This window comes from Musa acuminata, chromosome BXJ1-1 (genome assembly GCF_036884655.1).
Source record: "Musa acuminata AAA Group cultivar baxijiao chromosome BXJ1-1, Cavendish_Baxijiao_AAA, whole genome shotgun sequence".
NCBI lineage: Eukaryota > Viridiplantae > Streptophyta > Magnoliopsida > Zingiberales > Musaceae > Musa > Musa acuminata.
In genome coordinates, this window is record NC_088327.1 from 20670026 (window position 1) to 20688749 (window position 18724).

Below are 18724 nucleotides of genomic sequence, written 5' to 3' on the forward strand. Positions count from 1 at the left end.
CTAAGAATTACTGTCATATGATAACTATACTAGCATATGGCAGATTTATAGCCAACACACGTCATGAAGTGTAGTTATTGAACCACAAGCTCTGCAAACTCTCAGTTTCTACACTGTGATTCAATGGAATCGGTGACCATCTTTTCATAAATAATCGAGTATTTAACTGTTTTTTGCTCTTAACTCATCAAACAAACGACAGAATTATCAAAGAACAGTACCATGGCCTACTTGTAATTGTCAACTACAAGTTAAAATCAACGTTTAAACATGCTACAATCACTTCATACACTTCAGATTACCCGAGTGTTAAGAAGCATATTTGGGGTTGACCATTGTGAGCCGTATTCATGTTCAAAATGACACCTTATTAGCATATCTAAACTCTATTTTACATTATTCTCCTAAATTGACTACAACAACAATATGCACAGCAAAAGAAAATACTGTGAATTGATTGTTAATTTAGAACTACCTTTTAAGCTGAGGTGAAGAGGGTTGATCTGGAGATGATTGCCATGAACCAACTCGATAAGTACCACCATGCCTTTGCTCATATGTCCCACTTGCTGGAACTCCATCGCTTGGATGATGTGCTACATGGTTTTCTGGATGATGCACTGGCCCAAGTGAACCAAATTCAAGTGGCTCAACAGATGAAACATCACTGACGCCTTCATCATATGGATACACCATCAAGAAAGGAGGAATTTCTGGTCTTGTCGGACCTCCAGCGTCTGAACCTAAAGCAGATTGTGTGTATGTGCCAACCACAGTTCCCCTACCATGCGATGAGTTTGAAGACCCAAAAGAACTGTTCTGGACCATGTAATAGGAAGCTGGCACATGCCTGTAAGAGTCCCATTGTGTGTCTACATGATTTTTTGTTGTGGCGTGTTGGTCAGGTTGTGCTCTTGGCCTCTCAGCACCATTGCGTAAACTATGTTTTGAACTGATCCAACTTCCTTCTCTATCCCTATGGTCGTGCCTATCACGGCTGTGGTTTCCTCTGTGGTGTCTCGAGCTTGATTGTCGTTCTCTATGAGAGAATTTCTGTGCAAAAAAGAAGAGCCAAAAAAATATATCAAATCTATGCCCTCTACATGCAGGTAAAGTATCAAGTTAAGAAGTATTAAACATCATTCTCTTAAGCTATGAAACTTGCAACTAGATTGTTTGAAGGATAATGCTAACCAAAGAGAGGTTAAAGTGAAATGCCCTAATAGAGGAGATGGGCCTTCACAATGGCACAAGTATATGGAACATATATGAAACCAATAATGGTATCATACTACAATGTGTATCTTTAAATCCAAATCACAGAAAATGTGTTCTGTTGTTAACCAAAAAAAACATTTAATGGAACCTATTATATGATGAATAGGATAGAATTTCCTAACGAAACAATACTTTCCATCAACACATACTGAAGTAACAAAGGTAGAAGCATGATGTTGCTTGCATTCAAGTTCAGGTGCTACAGCCAGGTAGTGAAGCACCTAGGAAGCATATGTCAACTATTTACTAATAGAACAAAGCACATTCAAGAAAGAATTTAATGAGTAAAAAGAAAAAGAGGAAAAACTTTTCCAAGTTCATTTATCCTGGTAAAAACCTGACAAATTCAAGCTGAAATTTGTTACCATTATCTCTTACCCAAGTGGTAACAAAATTTCTGCTTGTTTCTTCCTATCTTCTCATCATGTAAAGAATTCATAAAATGCAAAGACCCAATCATATATTAAGACAAACAGAAGAATCTGTGTACACTTGTTTGGATAAAACACTAAATTTGGAATGGTAACTATTTATGTAAGAATCTGTGTACACTTTCAGTAGCTTACTCTAACATGAAATCCACCATAACCAGAAGCCAATGAGAATATTGATAACCGGGTAGATATTTGCAGTAGTAATAAAACTTCAAAGCAAATCAGAAGCTAAACAAGCCCTCATACATTTAAAAAATAAATGTGTACATGTTTCTTGTGAACAAACAACTCAGTTGGGTCAATATTGATAATTTTTGCAAGTCCACGTTTCTAATTTGATAACTCAGATAAGGCATTCTTATTCCAGAACGAAGAGAGATTGAGATATTAATTTTCTTACAGGATTTGGCAGGTATGTTCCTGTACCACCACGATATCGTGGTGCCTCATCTCCAGAATGCTGGAAACTACCAGAAGCCCTATCAGGTCCAGGGTGCAGAGGTATCATGGGCACCAGAGAAGGACCATACCCCATTACTTGCATCAAGTTCAGATTGGCTGACATGGACCTGGCAGGACCATCCCAGGGATATGGCCCCTGCGAATACTGTGGTGGCACCATAAGAGGGGAAGAAGAATAAACTAATGGTGCATGATAGTGGGAATTCTGGCACAAACGTCCATACTCCAGATTTTGCCAATGGCTGTTACGATCACTGTTCAGAATGTCGGATTTGTGCAGCTCATCAAAGGATTCAGGTCCAGGCACTCTTGAAGCAGCTGAGTTCAAGAAATCTTTAGAATGATCAGAACTCTCCACCAAGTCAATGTTCAAGTCAGATTTTGCTCCACAATGACTTACTTCATCATCTCTTTCTAATTGGCTTATGGATTTATAAACTGGCACTGGTACCATCACAAATGGAAATGGTGGGCCAGTAGGAACAAATGCTAGAGGCAGACCCTTTGCATTGTCCCCTCTGCTCTGCTGGGAAGTATCTACAAGCACTGGTGCAAATTGAAGCAGTTGATCTGATCCAGTTACCCGTGCTGGTTCAAATTCATTTAACGGTTGGTTTCTCGTGTTTCCAGAAGACAACATGGAAGATCCTGTGATTCTTTCGGACCCATCAGTTGCCTCAGGGGACATAGAAGTCCAATTTGAAATCCCATCATCAACAACTGGCTGAACATGATTGGATGAACTCTTAGACTGTGAACCATTTATAGCTTTTCCAGACAAAGAAGAGAATGTTGGAGAAAAGACTGGTTTTCTTTCCCATTTATCACTTGCTGACCTGGGGACTTTCTCCATAAAGCCATAACTAAAATTTTCAAATCTCTTGTTTGCACCCCTGGAATTGGAGTTATGATCACTTACTTTACTTTTTGGTTTGGAATTTTGAAATGTATCATTTTCATCTTCTCTAACCAAACCTCTCACTTCTCTAGTGAATTTACTCTTTTCTATTGATAAAGCACCAGAATTTATGTTTCGCGATGTACGTACTGGGTTTAAACCATAATGAGGTTTCCGTTGCTTGCTATCAGAATGAAACATATGATGGCCACTGTCATCAGAGTTGAACCTTCTGGATGCCCCAGCATCACTCTCCTGGTAGATGAAGCCAAACTCCTCTGAGTTCAGTTCTGTAATAAGAGGACCCTCATTATCAAACTCAACCGCATCATTCCCATTTGACCCAAAGGTGGCATCACGAAAATAATGGGAAAGAGGTGCTGCAACACTACCTGGATGGAACTGCATACTGGAACCCCAGGAAGGACCAATCAAGGGTGGATTAGCAGGAAAAACCCCTGCCCAATTTCTCTGGGAAATATCAAATGAACTTGGCACAGGAGATAATGTCAATGGAAAATGAGAAGAAAGATACATTGGCAACTGAACCTGTCCATTGAAACTGTGGATGTCGGATGATTCCATCATATTGATCAAGTCCTGCTCTTCCTGTTGCATTTCCATTCTCTCAGAGACAGAAGCAAGCTCCTCACGCAAAGTCCCAAAGTTAAAATCACCATGAAAGTTATTCGAAGCACTATTTGAATCACAAACAACTTCAAGGTTTTTGTCAGACGAGCTTTGCCTCATTGGCAAAGGATCGACATTTGATATTTGACTCCCTGTAGCTTCAGAACCCGAGCTACTTCTGATATTATATCCAGTATCTGCAGGAGCATCCTGAGTTTTTCTGGTCTCCATTTTGCTGTCATGCCTCCCTCTAGACAAATCAAGTGCTGCCTCCACCAATTCAGGACTGGATCTCACCCTTGTAAACTGCAATCTCCCTTGCCTTTCTTCCTCAAGAGAGTAATTAGATTTAAACATTTTCTGGCTTTTGTCAGTGTGCACAGAACCACTATAGCTATTGTTCCTTTCAAACTGATCAGAGACCCTTGAATTGATTTGCCCACCATAATATTTCTGACCCCGACAACGAGAAACCAAGGATTTATTGTAGTTACTTATCCCATTAATCCTTTTAGAGTTTTGGTCAATAGTACTGTCGATTCCAGGTAAGAGCTCTCGAGAATCACCACCAGCTCCAAGATCACTTTCATGACCAGCATGCATTCCAACATTTTCAATTTTCTTTTTGGCATTTGTGGTATTTTTTGAATTGTTTGTTTCTTTTGGAACATTTTTCAGAACTTGCAAATGTCGCAAATCTAGGATAGGAACATTGGCACAAGGACCATTCCCATGTCTTTGCCATGTGTTCATGAAGAATTGATTCACTTCAGCGATTATGTCTTCCATTGGACACTTAAGTAACCTGGCCAACCTTTTGGCCCCAAATGCAAAAGCAGTACGTATTCTAAAGAAATTACCTAATAAAATTAAAAAAGACAATATTAGCATTGCTCTATGCATGTCGATTCAGAAAACATCAACAACCAAAGTCAAAATAGCATTTTACTCTGACAAAGAAATAATAATCATTACTAAGCCTATAACTTCTCACAAAAAGTGGATAGATAGTGGTATCAAATACAAAATTGCTGGTAATAGGAACCCAGTCACTTCCACGTTTCCAGCATTATATGATCACATAGATAGTTCAGTACTTGCAACCCAATTACAGTTAATTCCATCACATGGCCTTTTTAACAAGAATAAGCAAATAACATAAGAAATATTCCCCCATAAGGTGCATGCTAGCAACAAAGGCATAACATGACAAAATAATTGCTTTCTATTCATCAGTTGACAAAGCAAATATAAATACTGGAGTCAAACATGACATAGTAGTGACCACCATTGTCATCAGCTAAGAAGAGCTTCTGACATGGTCCTGTCCTCAACATCATAAAACCAGATATAATTATGAAAGAAACCATGATCACCAACACAACACTGATAACTACCAAGAGGTCCATAAAATGACTTAAAGATTGGAACAACTTCAGGTTAATAAAGTTCAAATTTTCTCCACCACTGTTAATATTCAATAGGGTCAATTTTCAAAAGAAATGTCCATTTACAGAAACCAAATCATGCAAATTCCTCATTCCCTTTTATACACATAATCCGAGTCCATCTCAAGATAACAAAAGAGTAAATTTACAATGAAGCCAAGATTTTCTAATATATCCAACTTCAACACCATGCAAAACCAAAAAAGAAATTTTAAACTCCTATTGCTTCCACAATTGTTGGAAGGAAAGCAAGTAATTGTTCTCAATCAAGGTTAATCTTCTACATTAAGGTTGTGATTTAAATCAGTAGATTAGGCATTGTCAGTGAGAGTAGCATCAGTATAAACCGGTTCATATAACTCCAGATAACTAGCATAAATCATACCTTTACTCACACTGCGTCCAAGGTTGTTGTTAGTACGTAAAGGATCAACTACATTGAAATGCTTTGAAACAAAAGGTTGCGCTTGATTTTCTTGATCACGAGGGATGATAACACCATATTTTTTACTGCAGCCATGGAGAAAGTCTTCACTAAAGAACACCTTGCCACTATCCTTTCTAGGCTGTTCAGCTACATGATGTGACAAATAGTGGATCAAGAAAGCACATTCTCTACAGAACTAGTATTGAAGTGTGAGACAAACTTACCGAACATATCTGGAAGTGAACTGATAGGAATAGGACCCCATAGGCTAACACAGAAATTATCCCAATCAAAGTTGCTAAAAAATTCTAGAAAACGGTATAATACCTATAATTGCAAATAAAATAATGATAATTAGAGTTTGCTGGTGAGTAGTATAAAAAAACTTTAAAAACTAGGTTACCTCAAGTGGACCAGCAAAGGAGGAGTTGTACACATGAAACATGTAAAGAACTAAGGTCTCCAAAGCATATGTGGATATAAGCCCATGATGAGCACCTAATATACGACTTTCATAGTAACACCAAGACTTAATCAGTATAAGACTCCGCTTGAGTAGATGATTTTGATTTATCAAGTCATCAACCTATAAGGCAATCATATTTGTTAGCTTAAGAAAATATGCTGCTTGTACAAACAGATGTTTTTAGAATCAGTTCAACAAATTCTACATCAGAATCAAAATCCATACCAACCTCTTCTAGATAACAAAGTGTGCATAATCCACCAACTTGATTAAAGGATACATCGACAACAATGTTGTCTACAAGGCACTTTATGAGTTTTACCTGCACAGGGCTAAAAATGAGACATGAAACAATGTTCCAAAGGAATCATATAGATGCTATCACATATGAAAGCCAAGTTATTCAAATGAAAACAGCAAAGAAGATTAAAATATCTAGATATTAAAAAAATGTAGGTTGCAGCACAAAAGGGCGTACATCTTGACATATTAGATTAACGCAGATAGCAATTAACCATCATTGATTGGAAGTCCAAGATATTACGTCCTATTGATTGCATATCAGATTCTGCACAAAGTAATACATTTAACTCAAGATCAACAATATCATAATGATGGTTTCAAATACTATGGTAATACTGACCACACTAACCATATTGTATTGGTTCAATACTGTACCTTGACAATACTTGTTAGTATCAACATACTAGACAAATTTTTTTATTGAAATACTGAAGCAAACCATATCTAATCAATTAATATGCACCAATTCAGTAATATTCTGGTACAGGTACCACCTCAGTATTCGAAATGTTTAGCATACAAGTGCTCAGAAGACTAAAAAATTTATAATGAAATTTAACAATAGAGAACAAGGACAAAGAAAGAAGAACACCACCAGATAAATGATAACAGTTCCCAGACCCAAAGTGTCCAACCATAAAAACTCATTAGAAACTGGCATCCTTGGCTACAAATTTACTTTATCTAAGTATTTTCGAGTGAAAAAAATCTACAAGTTTGATATGGCCTAGAATATATTTGTACTTATTTTTAACAGTTTTACTTCTGAGAAGTTTGAAGTCTTTAGGCCAATCTAAATATTCACAGGACTTGACATGAGATTTCAAAGTCCATTTAACACAACCGATACAGGCAGATCGACCTAGTCTCAACACTTATAATGCCACAATGGACAAGTACTGACCCAGTCATCATAGTTGGTACATTACTGATGCATACAACCGATGAACTCCATGTTTATTTAATTCTCATCACCCCCATCTTTCCACAGCCTGACTCATTCATTCCAGCATTTCACAACCACAAAAGAAAATTAAAATGATGGTAATCCTCGGCACCATCAAAAGGTTGCTCATTTGTGACAGGTTCAGTTCATGGAAACAAACTCTTTTCTTATTAGGGCAAGGCTGCATAAATTTGTCCTTCCAAGCACCCACATTGGTTCGGGAGGCTTGTGCATTGGACCAACATTTCCAAAATAAGAATAAAATAGTTTTCTAAGAGATACCAACTCTAATAAAAGAGCTAGTTTATATGCCATATTCATTGCACACATACAGAAGCATGGGAATAACCCAAATAATAAGAAAGGATCTGATTTGATAGCCAAAACAAAAAACAGAATCCTCTCAGTCACTCCATAAGTCAAAACATACAGAGAAACAACATTTAGTATGCGATTGTTCATAAAGTATGATGATTACAAGGCAGTTGACTTGTTGCTTTTTAGTCAATATTGCATGCTGTTTGTCAGTAATGTACCATTATCATGTTTAAGTTGCATGACAGATAGCTTCCAGTTGAGCAATTAAATCATAACACTTTTGTCTCTTGGAACAATAAAGATACTCAAAGCGAACACCGCATGTTCATGTAAAGAAGAACACTATAAAATGATTGGAAAAGAATAGTAACATCAACTCATCAAGTACTATAAACTGAATGGAAGTTAGAAGATCAAAAGAAAATAGTATATTCATGGTGAAGTATATTCACTATAAAGCATACTTGTGCAAGCAAATGACACATGCCAGAGTTTATATTTATTATAATTTATGTCCACCCATTGAATGCCTTAAATTGAGATATACCTCTGCTTGAATGTATTGGACTTCTTTTACACAAAATTCAGCATTCTCAATCTTTTCTTCATTTTCCAGCACTTCACGAACTGCATTAGCCCATGAATCCTTCAAATCTTCATTATTACTGCATGCAGTCAAATCAATGTCGCCATCAGGTAAATAGGTTTTGAGAGGTACAGACCCAAATGTGAAAACCTGAGATCACAAGAAACATGAAACAATGTATCAGTGTCATGTTTGAATACATCAGCATGGTAAGAAAACAAGAGAAAGTATGCATAAAAACAATGCAAATTAAACTGAAACTGCAAAAAACCAAAAGAAAGGACATCAACAGAAAGGCACACAGCAATTGACCTAATAAATTAACCAAAAGAAGAACCCACCGTATTTTACATTTGTAATTAAAATTTTAAGTGCTTCCTGCAACCTATTAGAAAATTCACATCCAATGGTAATTTATCTCTTCTTCTTCCAGATGCACCTAAATTTCAAATGTGAGATCAATCCAGTTCATGATATGTTCTCAAAAGTTTTAAAACTCCCATGGTGCACAAGTAACAGTCTGAAGAGTTTTCATATATAACAGTGACTATGACAATGAATCAGTTTTCCAGATTGTTCATAGCAATTCAGATCCATCAAGGGCCATGTCCTTTGAAATTTAAAAGCTATCATCTTAAAATATTGCTTCAAAGCATACTTTATTTCGTATTCATATCTCCTGGTGTTTCACTTTATAGTTATTTTCTAATCAGTTGTTATATCACTATAGTGGTTGGGCCCTGGTATTAAGCAAGGTGACTAAGCTTCGTTGAAAAAACAATATCCTGGCAAGCAAAGGCAACACATGTTAACTCTAAAACTCATGCATTGGCAAAAGCCTTGTTGTACAATAGGCCACCAACTTTTTATGTCTCTAGTAGTAGAATAAAATCAATAAAACAACATTCTTAGTAAATTAGAGTAAGGCCCCTTTGACAAGGCTTATCCATTGGACATGGATGAAGTTAAGGGCACACAACAAGATTATGATGATTGTGAAATCCATGAAATTGGATAGAATTTGAGGTTCCAACACCAAGCCACCATACCTTAGAGAGAGCAAGAGAATAGAAAATACCCTTGCTTATCGAAGTTGGAAGCAAAAGTAAAAAAGCTAAAGGAGAGAAAGCAACAAATTCAACATTTTTCTATTTCTTAAAGGATTTGAAAAATGGTAGTCACATTTTCAAGAAAGCTTCACTTTGCAATTTGTAGATCTCTTTTCAAAAGCCAAAGTAGGGAACACAAAATGCTGACACTTCCTTGCAAGTAAATGAGCCCTTAGGTCAACTACAGATGTACTAGATAAAAACCAATTTCAAGGTTTTATTCTACCACCAACACCAAAACTTCTACAATATCTAGCCCTTTGTTCTAAATCTTAAAGGCATTTCTTAAACAAAGGAATGTTCCTGGCTCAACAGGTTCAACCTATAATGGCTCAAAAATGAGCAAATTTCTCATACAGTAATTTCTATGCAAAATAGATCAACAATTAGCTTTTCCAAGGGTTCAGCTTTATGATTATCACCAATGTCTTCATTTATGGACCCTTCGACATTGTTTCCTCAAACTTTTTAATCTTTTTACTCAATATATGTCAACTGGAAAAAGTAATTCAATACTCTTGCGAGTTGATCGAATTTACATCTATCATTTGTAATCCATTAGCAAGTAGCAGTATCCATGTCAAGAACTCTGCAAAAAAAATTCTTCATGAATCTCAAGTTGCCTAAAAAAAAGCCTGCCACCATCATCAAATATAAAAGATCTTCTAGACAAGATATTCAATGATTTGTTTCATCCAACACCACCATCTTATTGCAGTTATGCAATTGTGTGGGTAAACCACTGGGATGCTCAAGTTAAGCTCATTTCAGGATTCACTTGACAGGTTGAAAAAGATTTGACAGAAAATATCAAGAGATAAAACAAATTTAAAGAGAATAGAGAAGTTGAAACATAAGAAAAATATTTAAATGATTATGAAGAGATATAACTGACAGCAGCTTATGGAAACTACACCAAGATTCATGCATAATCTTCAAAATGACCACAATCTCAAAAAAAAAACAAAGAAAACAAAGGGACAGAACCTTCCTAGAATAATGAAAATCCAGCAAAGTTCTAAATCAAAAGACAGCAGGTCTTCCCAAACATGGAAATTGATGGCTTATTAACTGCCTGAAGTCCAATTTCCACTTTAAATATAACTCATATGCATTAACTCTATCAGATAACTGTGAAGCTAACCAAAAATTGACATCAATAGAACAATAATGACACCCAATTGAAATTTACTAAACAAAAAAAAAACAACATTAAGCGAATATATTATCCCTGAAACAGCATCCATACCCCACACACTCCACACTCCAACAAATTATGACATAACAAGAGAATTTGTCCAAAATAAAGTGCACAAAATGTCTAAGCATGCACCTAAGATAACATAACTTCAGTAATCAATACACAGCTCCTATATTATGCTGCAAGATGGAAAGCTCACTACCTTGTTATCCTAGATCAAAGGATGCTACTCTTATAACATGTCAAATCTTTTTATATCTGAGATTCTACAAATGATTGAACTAGTGCATGGTTATTCCTTTATGAAACCTATTCATTAAATACTCTAACCTGGCTGTAAAACAACTTATCTCAATGCTTCTCAATTCCAACATACAAATGCAATCAAACACATTGTCCCAAGTAACAAAATTTAAAATAACCACATCCCACAAAGCTGAGGTAACTCTTAAGGAAGTGATTAATTTAGGTCAACCTTGTTACAACTCCTCGGAACTCTCTGTATCACTACTTCTCATGTATCTTTGATGATTTGAACCAGTGTAATAAAATGTATGCGACAAGAATTTAAATTCTTGCATATTCACAAAGGCAAAGGCCTCACCATTTAGATCTAGCCTTTTTAATAGGCAAGCAATAGCTTGTCAACTTCATACCAGGGTTTATTGAATTCCTCAAAAAATGTCAACTAAAGCATTTCTTCCAAACTACAGTCATTATATATCCAAATTTAAATAATTTCCAAATTTCTGGTCAAATGATATGTCAACATATGCAAATGACAACAAAAAGTAACTGATAAAAAGAAGGAACATATATAACATAAAATGTACAACATAGAAGGTACACTCTGTTATTCCTCTTTATGCACATATAATGTATGTCTAATATCTAAAAATGGAAAAGAAATTGAAAGAGCCTGACTTTCTCTGCACTAAATTATGTAAAAAGAGAGTACTGAAACAATACTATTTATATTCTTTGAATTAACATATGGCTAAAGGATCAAAAATCATAAGGAGACCAACCGACCCGACAGGAGAAACACTTCATGATTAGCCGGCAGACATAGCTGGCTACAGCATTCCTGTGTTCTTCAGATGGTTGATTGGGCTGAATACATGCTATCAACTCTGCTGTTCTCTTTTCAGCCTTTGACCATCTCTCCATATCAAGGGCTCGGGTCACATTAGACACTTGATTGGGCAAAAGACCGTTGGGCAATAGCCCATTAGGTTGCCCCAGGACTGCATGCTCACCCATAGAAGGCTATTGTACAATAATTGCTCTATGCTATATTGGATGCCTCCACACACCAGAAAGAACACTCTCCTTTACGCAATATCAACTCAATCCACTGTACACAGGCTGACAAATCTTCCAAGAAAACCCAACCCAAAAAAGGCTTTCTGTGAAGATCTTCAGCCACAACGACAACAGATACAACAAAGATCAAATCTTTGTATTTCCTAAATACCAGCAACCTAGCACTCGAGAGCAAAGATGGAGTATCCTTCACTCTGGTGATCAGGTGGATCTCCTCAAAACTCTTCACCGGGTAATCCAGAAACCTTAGGTCAAGTTCACCGATCTAATCGGGAAGAAAAGGCCTATTTTCTCAAACCTACACAAGGGGAAAGGGCAGCGGAAATACAAGCCAAATAAGGTAAAGCCGACGCCTTTGTTACCACGCTCTCCGATTCAAGCAGACACCAAACGATCCACGCCCCGGACGGACCTCCACAAGGAGAGCAAAGTGGGGAGATGCGCCTAATCAAACTACAGGCGAGCCCCACCTGTTGGCGGTGGGGATTCAGTGGATTCCACAGATTACCAATCGACGGATGAATCAAAAGTAGAAAATTGCGAGCTTCGGAGGAGCAAAGCGATGGAATGTATGTGCGAGAGAGCGAGGAGCCTTAGGGCATGTAAGGGCTAGAGGCAGCCAACATCTACACTTGTCTGTATATATATATAGATATATATATATAAACAGAGAGAGAGAGAGAGAGAGAGAGAGACAGAGAGAGTCCTCCCGGTGCCCTGTTCTCGGTGGGGCCTACTCCTACTGGCCAATGACCATGGATGATGGTCCTCAAAGTCATAAAAAATAGAACAAGAGAGTAAGTTTTGATCTATTAATTTAGGAGTTAGGGCACATAATTTTAGTTCTTCCAAATCAAAATATATATATTTTTAAAAAAAATATTTATTATATTAAATGATGGATATGTGGATTCGAAATTGAGATTTATGAATTATGCACTAATACACTAATCAAATTGAATGTCTTTGTTAGGATCATAGCGACACTAAGAAAGGGGTGAATTAGTATAGCGGATTAAAACTTATAAGTTCGAAAATGATTTCGTAAAATGCAAGGAGATTTCGCTTTGATAGTAACTTGAGTAAAGTAAAAATCAGAAACTTACTGTTGTTGTGTAGATAACGATTACAGAAAGGTAAGTACTCACATATTTAATGAATACGTCAATTTAAAGTGGTTCGGTCAAATGACCTACATCCACTTGCGAAGCCTTCTTCGATGAGGCTCCCAACTTTCACTAGCAAATCTCTTTGAAAGGGAAGGACAAATACCCCTCTTACAACCTTTTACAAGTGGTTCATACTCTTACAAATTTTTGAATAGAAAGAAGGAGGTGAACACTCAAGCAATTGAAGACAAGACTTGCTAAAGACTTTTCTAAGACCTTTATCTCAATCTATTGCTTTCACAAAAATTGTAATCTTATTTATAGGCCCCAAAAAGGATTCAAATTTGGGCTCCAAATTTTGAATTCTCTTGGGTTTCCGAGGTTGGCGGTGCCACCGCTTGTCAGTGTCTAACACTAACAGCGTACTAGCAATGTCATCGCCTGTCGGTGGCTGTGCCACCGCCTGATCTCGGGTGCTGGGCGGTGCCACTGCCCAATCTAGTGGTTCCACCGCCCGTCCTTACGGATCAATGGTTGGACGTCAAGTCCGGCCCAAACCAGGTCACATTTGGGCCCAATTGGCCCCTAACCAGGATATAGGATTATCCCTTAATCCTAACCCTAATTACATGCGAACTACATAACTAAAAATATAATCCTAAGCAAGTATTTAACCGGCAAACGTCGAGTCTTGTTCTGGCGATCTTCCGGCGGACTTCCGATACGCCCTCGGATTTCTTCCGGCGGAATCCCAGTAGGCTCCCAATCTTGTGACGAATTCAGCGAGTAGCCGAGCCTTCTCGGTGATCTCTGCAAACCTCCGACAAGTCCTCGATTTCTTCTTGGTTGGTTCCAGTAGTATCTCCGACGAATCTTCGGACTCTCAAACGTCCATCGAACTTGACTCCGATATCCTTGCTTTATGTTTTCAGGCTATCGTAGTTAATCCTGTAAACTTAACTCAATAATATAGATTAGATCAATTATCCCATCAATTGATTTCATCATCAAAATCTGAGATTCAATAATCTCCCCCTTTTTTATGATGATAATTAATTGATGACGGAGTTAAACATAACTCCCCCTATCTATATGTCATATTATGAGAAGATAAAAATACTTGAATTCCATCCCTTTGAATTTAAGCATAAATTGATAAGTTCTATCCGTTGAACTTATCGTTATTCCCTTTAAGCATGAGCAAATACGAAACTTCGTATTTCTCATAATTTCCAGCTATAAAAATTATTTTCAAGTCGAATGATAAAATATAATTATCACTATGACAAGAGATAAAAATTTCCAACATGAATTTCATGATATAAAAGTGAGGCATGAATTCATATTATCAACCAATCTAAGAACTTGCGATATAGTCAAAGATTTTTGCAAGGCATATAAGACATTTGCATTACATAAGCTTTTGCAATTCATATAAGTCATGCTATCGATGCGTACAAAATATTTTCATTAAGTCATGCTATCGAAATGGTACAAGTCATCATAAGTCATGTTTTGCTGATTCTTCTCCCCCTTTGTCATCAACAAAAAGGAGAGAGACTTGAAGCGTATAATTTGTAATTATAAAACCATTAGAAAAGGAATTCAGCATTAAGATCGATCATACAAAATTCAGCATTCATCCGGAAAGAAAATCAGCATTCATCCAAAATTTTAAAAATTCATCTTTCATTCAAAATACATCTCAAAAGAAAGTTCACCTTTCATTCAAAGGAAAGAAGATGACAAAAGTCTAACTTGGCATTAAGAGTAAATATACAAGTATCAAAGTAACAGAATAAGGAGGTATATCGACTAATCCGTAGGAAGAAATCCATAGTTCTTATACATGACATCTATTTTTTGATTCATTTGTCGCAATTCCTTCAAAATTTCAATTTGCTGAATTGAATTTGCTCTTGCTGTGATTTGAGTTGATCTTGTTGTGATTTAATCTGATGCAATTCTGCCATAATGAGTTCTTCAGAAGATGACGTAGAAGCTGAAGGTGCTGCTCCAAAGGGACTTGGAGGAGAAGATTCATTTCCCCTAAAGATTGGTGTTTCGGGGTGTTCTACTGATGGGGGAATTGGATCAGTCCTTCTAGGTTGCCTAACCCATATACCATTGCTAAATGTGCACATAAGTCTTTTCAATAGATTTCTATTGATGATGTTATATCGATCACTTTGAATTGTTTCTTCATTGGGTGAGATACAAATGTCATGGGCAAGTATAAATCGAGTGATTAACCCCTCATATGGTAACATAATTGTTGAATCTCGGATTTTGATGATATAATCAATTGGTGGGTTAATTGATCTAATCCATATTATTGAGTTAAGTGTGCAGGATTAACTACGATAATCAGAAAACATAAAGCAAGGATACCGGAGTCGAGTTTGATAGACGTTTAAGAGACCGGAGAATCATCGGAGATGCTGCCGGAACCGTCCGAGAAGAAATCGGGAACGTGTTGGAAGTTCGCCGAAGAAATCGTCGGAGGCTCGCGGAGATCACCAAGAAGGCTCGGCTACTCGTTAAAGTCATCATAAAGATTGGGAGCTTGCAGGGAGTCCGTCAGAAGAGTTCGTCGGAAAAGCTCGCCGGAACAAGACTCGACGTTCGCGGTTAAAAAACTTGCTTAGGATGTTTTTTTTATGTAGTTCACCTGTAATTAGGATTAGGATTAAGAGATAATCCTATATCCTGGTTAGGGGCCAACTGGGGCCAAAATCAGATTTGGTTTGGGCGAAAAATAAGCCAAACCAATGAATCGGAAAGTCAGGCGGTGGAACCGCCTGGCTGGGCGGTGGCACCGCCCAGCACCCGAGTGCTGGGCGGTGACACCTCCTTGGCTGGGCGGTGGCACCGCCCAGCACCCGAACGCTGGGCGGTGGCACCGCCTGGCTGGGCGGTGGAACCGCCAGCACCGGGAACCCTAAGAGAATTCAAATTTTGGAGCCCAAAATTTGAATCCTCTTGAGGCCTATAAATACCCCTCAAATCTCAGCTGAGGTTACAACTTTTGAGAAGCATTTTGATTGAGAGAAAAGTCTTAGAAAGTCTTAGCAAGCCTTGTTTTCAATTTGCTAGAGAGTTCTCCTCCTTCTTTCTTATTGAAAATTTGTAAGAGGTTGAGCTGCTTGTAAAAGGTTGTAAGAGGGGTGTTTACCCTTCCATTTTCAAGAGACTTGCTAGTGGAAGGTGGGAGCCTCATCGAAGAGGGGCCTCGCAAGTGGAGTAGGTCATTTGACCGAACCACTCTAAAAATCGGCGTAATCTCTGGTTTGCTTTTTAATATTGTCATTTACATTACTGCAAATCTTCTTACTGCTTTAGTTCCTTATTACTCTTGCTGCAATACGCCTTCAAGTTAAATTTCTCAAGCTTCGTTCTTAACGTACGAAAGATTTTATTAAAATCGAAGTTTTAATCCGCTGCACTAATTCACCCCCCCCCCCTCTTAGTGCCGCTCCGATCCTAACAAGTGGTATCAGAGCAAGGTTATCTCTCATATTTGGTTTAATACCCAAGAGAGATGGCTTACTCCGGCATGCAAGAGGGCCATTCTATTGCACGACCACCTTTGTTTAATGGGTCGGATTACACATATTGGAAGACTCGCATGAGAATCTTCCTCATTTCTATGGACTTTGAGCTTTGGTCTATTGTCGAGAATGGATTTCAAAAATCTTCTCTTCCGATGAGCGAATGGAATGAATCGGAGAAGAAGGTTTTTGCTTTAAATGCAAAGGCTATGAATGCCTTGTTTTGTGCACTAGACAAAAACGAATTTAATCGTGTTTCAATGTGTGATTCGGCTTTTGATATTTGGAGAACTCTTGAGGTCACTCATGAAGGCACTAGCCGAGTGAAAGAGTCCAAAATCAACATCCTTGTGCACTCTTACGAACTTTTCCGAATGAAACCAAGTGAGTCCATCGGAGACATGTACACCCGGTTTACGGATGTCATCAATGGACTCAAAGCTCTTGGTAAAGATTTTACTAACTTTGAACTAGTAACTAAAATCTTAAGATCCCTCCCTAAAAGTTGGGATCCAAAAGTTACGGCCATTCAAGAGGCCAAAGACCTCAAAGCATTCCCTCTTGAAGAACTCATTGGGTCTCTAATGACCTATGAAATGACATGTCAAGCTCATGACGAGCTCGAGAACCCCCTTCCAAAGAACAGGAAGGATATGGCACTCAAATCACAAGAAGACCACTTGAAAGGAACATCAAGTGATGAGGACAGTGACAATGACATTGCACTTTTGACTCAAAAGTTTAAAAAATATTTAAGAAAGAACAGATTTAAAAATAATACAAAAAATAAATTTGAACAAAAGAAGGACCAAGTGATTTGCTATGAATGCAAAAAACCGGGACACTTCAAGAACGATTGTCCTCAAGCCAAAAAGAGGACATCAAAGAAGAAGGCATTCAAGGCAACGTGGGATGATTCAAGCGCATCCGAAGAAGAGGAGTCCAACACCGAGCAAGTTGCTCATTACGCGCTAATGGCGTTAGGAGAAGAGGTATGCGATTTATTTAATGAAGATTTATCTTTTGAAGAACTGTCTATCGCTTTTCATGAATTATTTGATGAATGTAGAATTGTTAGCAAGAAGTTAAGTATCTTAAAGAAAGAGCATGCTTTGCTACAAGATAAGTTTGATAGTCTTCAAACTCCTCCATGCTCTAAGTGTGAGCACTTAGAAGCAATAAAAAATGAAAACTTGCTTCTTAAGGAAACCTTAAACAAGTTTAAGGTCGGTAGCAAAGGATTAGATATGATCCTTGCTCACAAGGGTCACATCGCAAATAGAAATGGAATTGGATTTGTAAAAGGATTACATCAAAATCCTACCACTTTCATAAAAGGACCTACATTACATGTTTCCTCTTATATGAAATGCAACTTTTGTTGCAAATCCGGACATATTGCCTACAAATGCCCATTTAGGAAAATTAGTTCACAAAAATTAATATGGGTTCCTAAAGGAACTATAAAGAATTCAATCATAAATAACAAAGTTAGTGGGTCAATTTTTGAGGCACCCAAAATCAAATGGGTACCTAAAAATCATCCTCTTTTGTAGACAAACCTACAAGCTAGGAGCAAGAGATGGTATCTCGATAGTGGATGCTCAAGACATATGACTGGAGATCCATCTCATTTCTCTATGCTCACTAGCAAAGAAGAAGGGTACGTTACCTTCGGAGACAACAACAAGGGCAAAATCATTGGCAAGGGAACTATTGGTAACAAATTTAATTTTTCCATTGATGATGTCTTACTAGTTGATGGATTGAAACATAATCTCTTGAGTATTAGTCAACTATGCGATAAAGGTTACATCGTTAGATTTGAATCAAATATGTGCATTATTGAAAAACCAAATCATAACATGACTATGATTGCTTTAAAACAAAATAATGTCTATACCATCAACCTTGATGAACTAAGTAATGAAATGTGCTTCTCCGCCGTAAATGATGATGCTTGGCTTTGGCATAGGAGATTAGGCCATGCAAGCATGAAAACAATATCTAAGATCTCATCCCAAGAATTAGTACGAGGAATTCCAAATATAAAGTTTATTAAGGACAAAGTATGCGATGCATGTCAACTAGGCAAACAAATAAAAACAAGCTTCAAACCAAAAAATCAAATTAGCACTACTAGACCATTACAATTGATCCATTTGGACTTATTTGGACCAATTGATACAACAAGTCTAGGTGGAAGCAAATATGCCTTTGTGATTGTGGATG

At 37.4% G+C, this 18724-nt stretch overlaps 1 protein-coding gene across 2 annotated transcripts; it reads right to left on the reverse strand.

Moving 5' to 3' along the window:
• Window positions 1–223: 223 nt before the first annotated feature.
• Window positions 224–12449, reverse strand: LOC103973606 (uncharacterized). Of its 2 annotated transcripts, none has more exons than XM_009388233.3 (8): window positions 11539–12449; window positions 8158–8346; window positions 6273–6365; window positions 5981–6163; window positions 5802–5904; window positions 5536–5724; window positions 2113–4562; window positions 224–1053 (listed from the first exon to the last, which is right to left on the reverse strand). In XM_009388233.3, exons 1-8 carry the CDS (start codon window positions 11767–11769, stop codon window positions 472–474), a joined length of 4020 nt encoding a protein of 1339 aa, XP_009386508.2. In that variant the 5' UTR covers window positions 11770–12449; the 3' UTR covers window positions 224–471. The 2 variants fall into 2 exon arrangements, with proteins under 2 accessions (XP_009386508.2, XP_065045276.1); XM_065189204.1 differs by lacking the exon at window positions 11539–12449 and adding an exon at window positions 6522–6611 and having other exon boundaries at window positions 8158–8295.
• Window positions 12450–18724: the final 6275 nt, after the last annotated feature.

Bases quoted from the DNA above. Each gene is read 5' to 3' on its own strand.
- LOC103973606 (XM_009388233.3), bottom strand. From the start codon at position 11,769: ATGGGTGAGCATGCAGTCCTGGGGCAACCTAATGGGCTATTGCCCAAC. The intron at 6,164-6,272 runs GTTGGTATGGAT...ATTGCCTTATAG, and splicing joins CACTTTGTTATCTAGAAGAG to GTTGATGACTTGATAAATCA. The intron at 5,725-5,801 runs GTAAGTTTGTCT...CACATCATGTAG, and splicing joins TTCACTTCCAGATATGTTCG to CTGAACAGCCTAGAAAGGAT.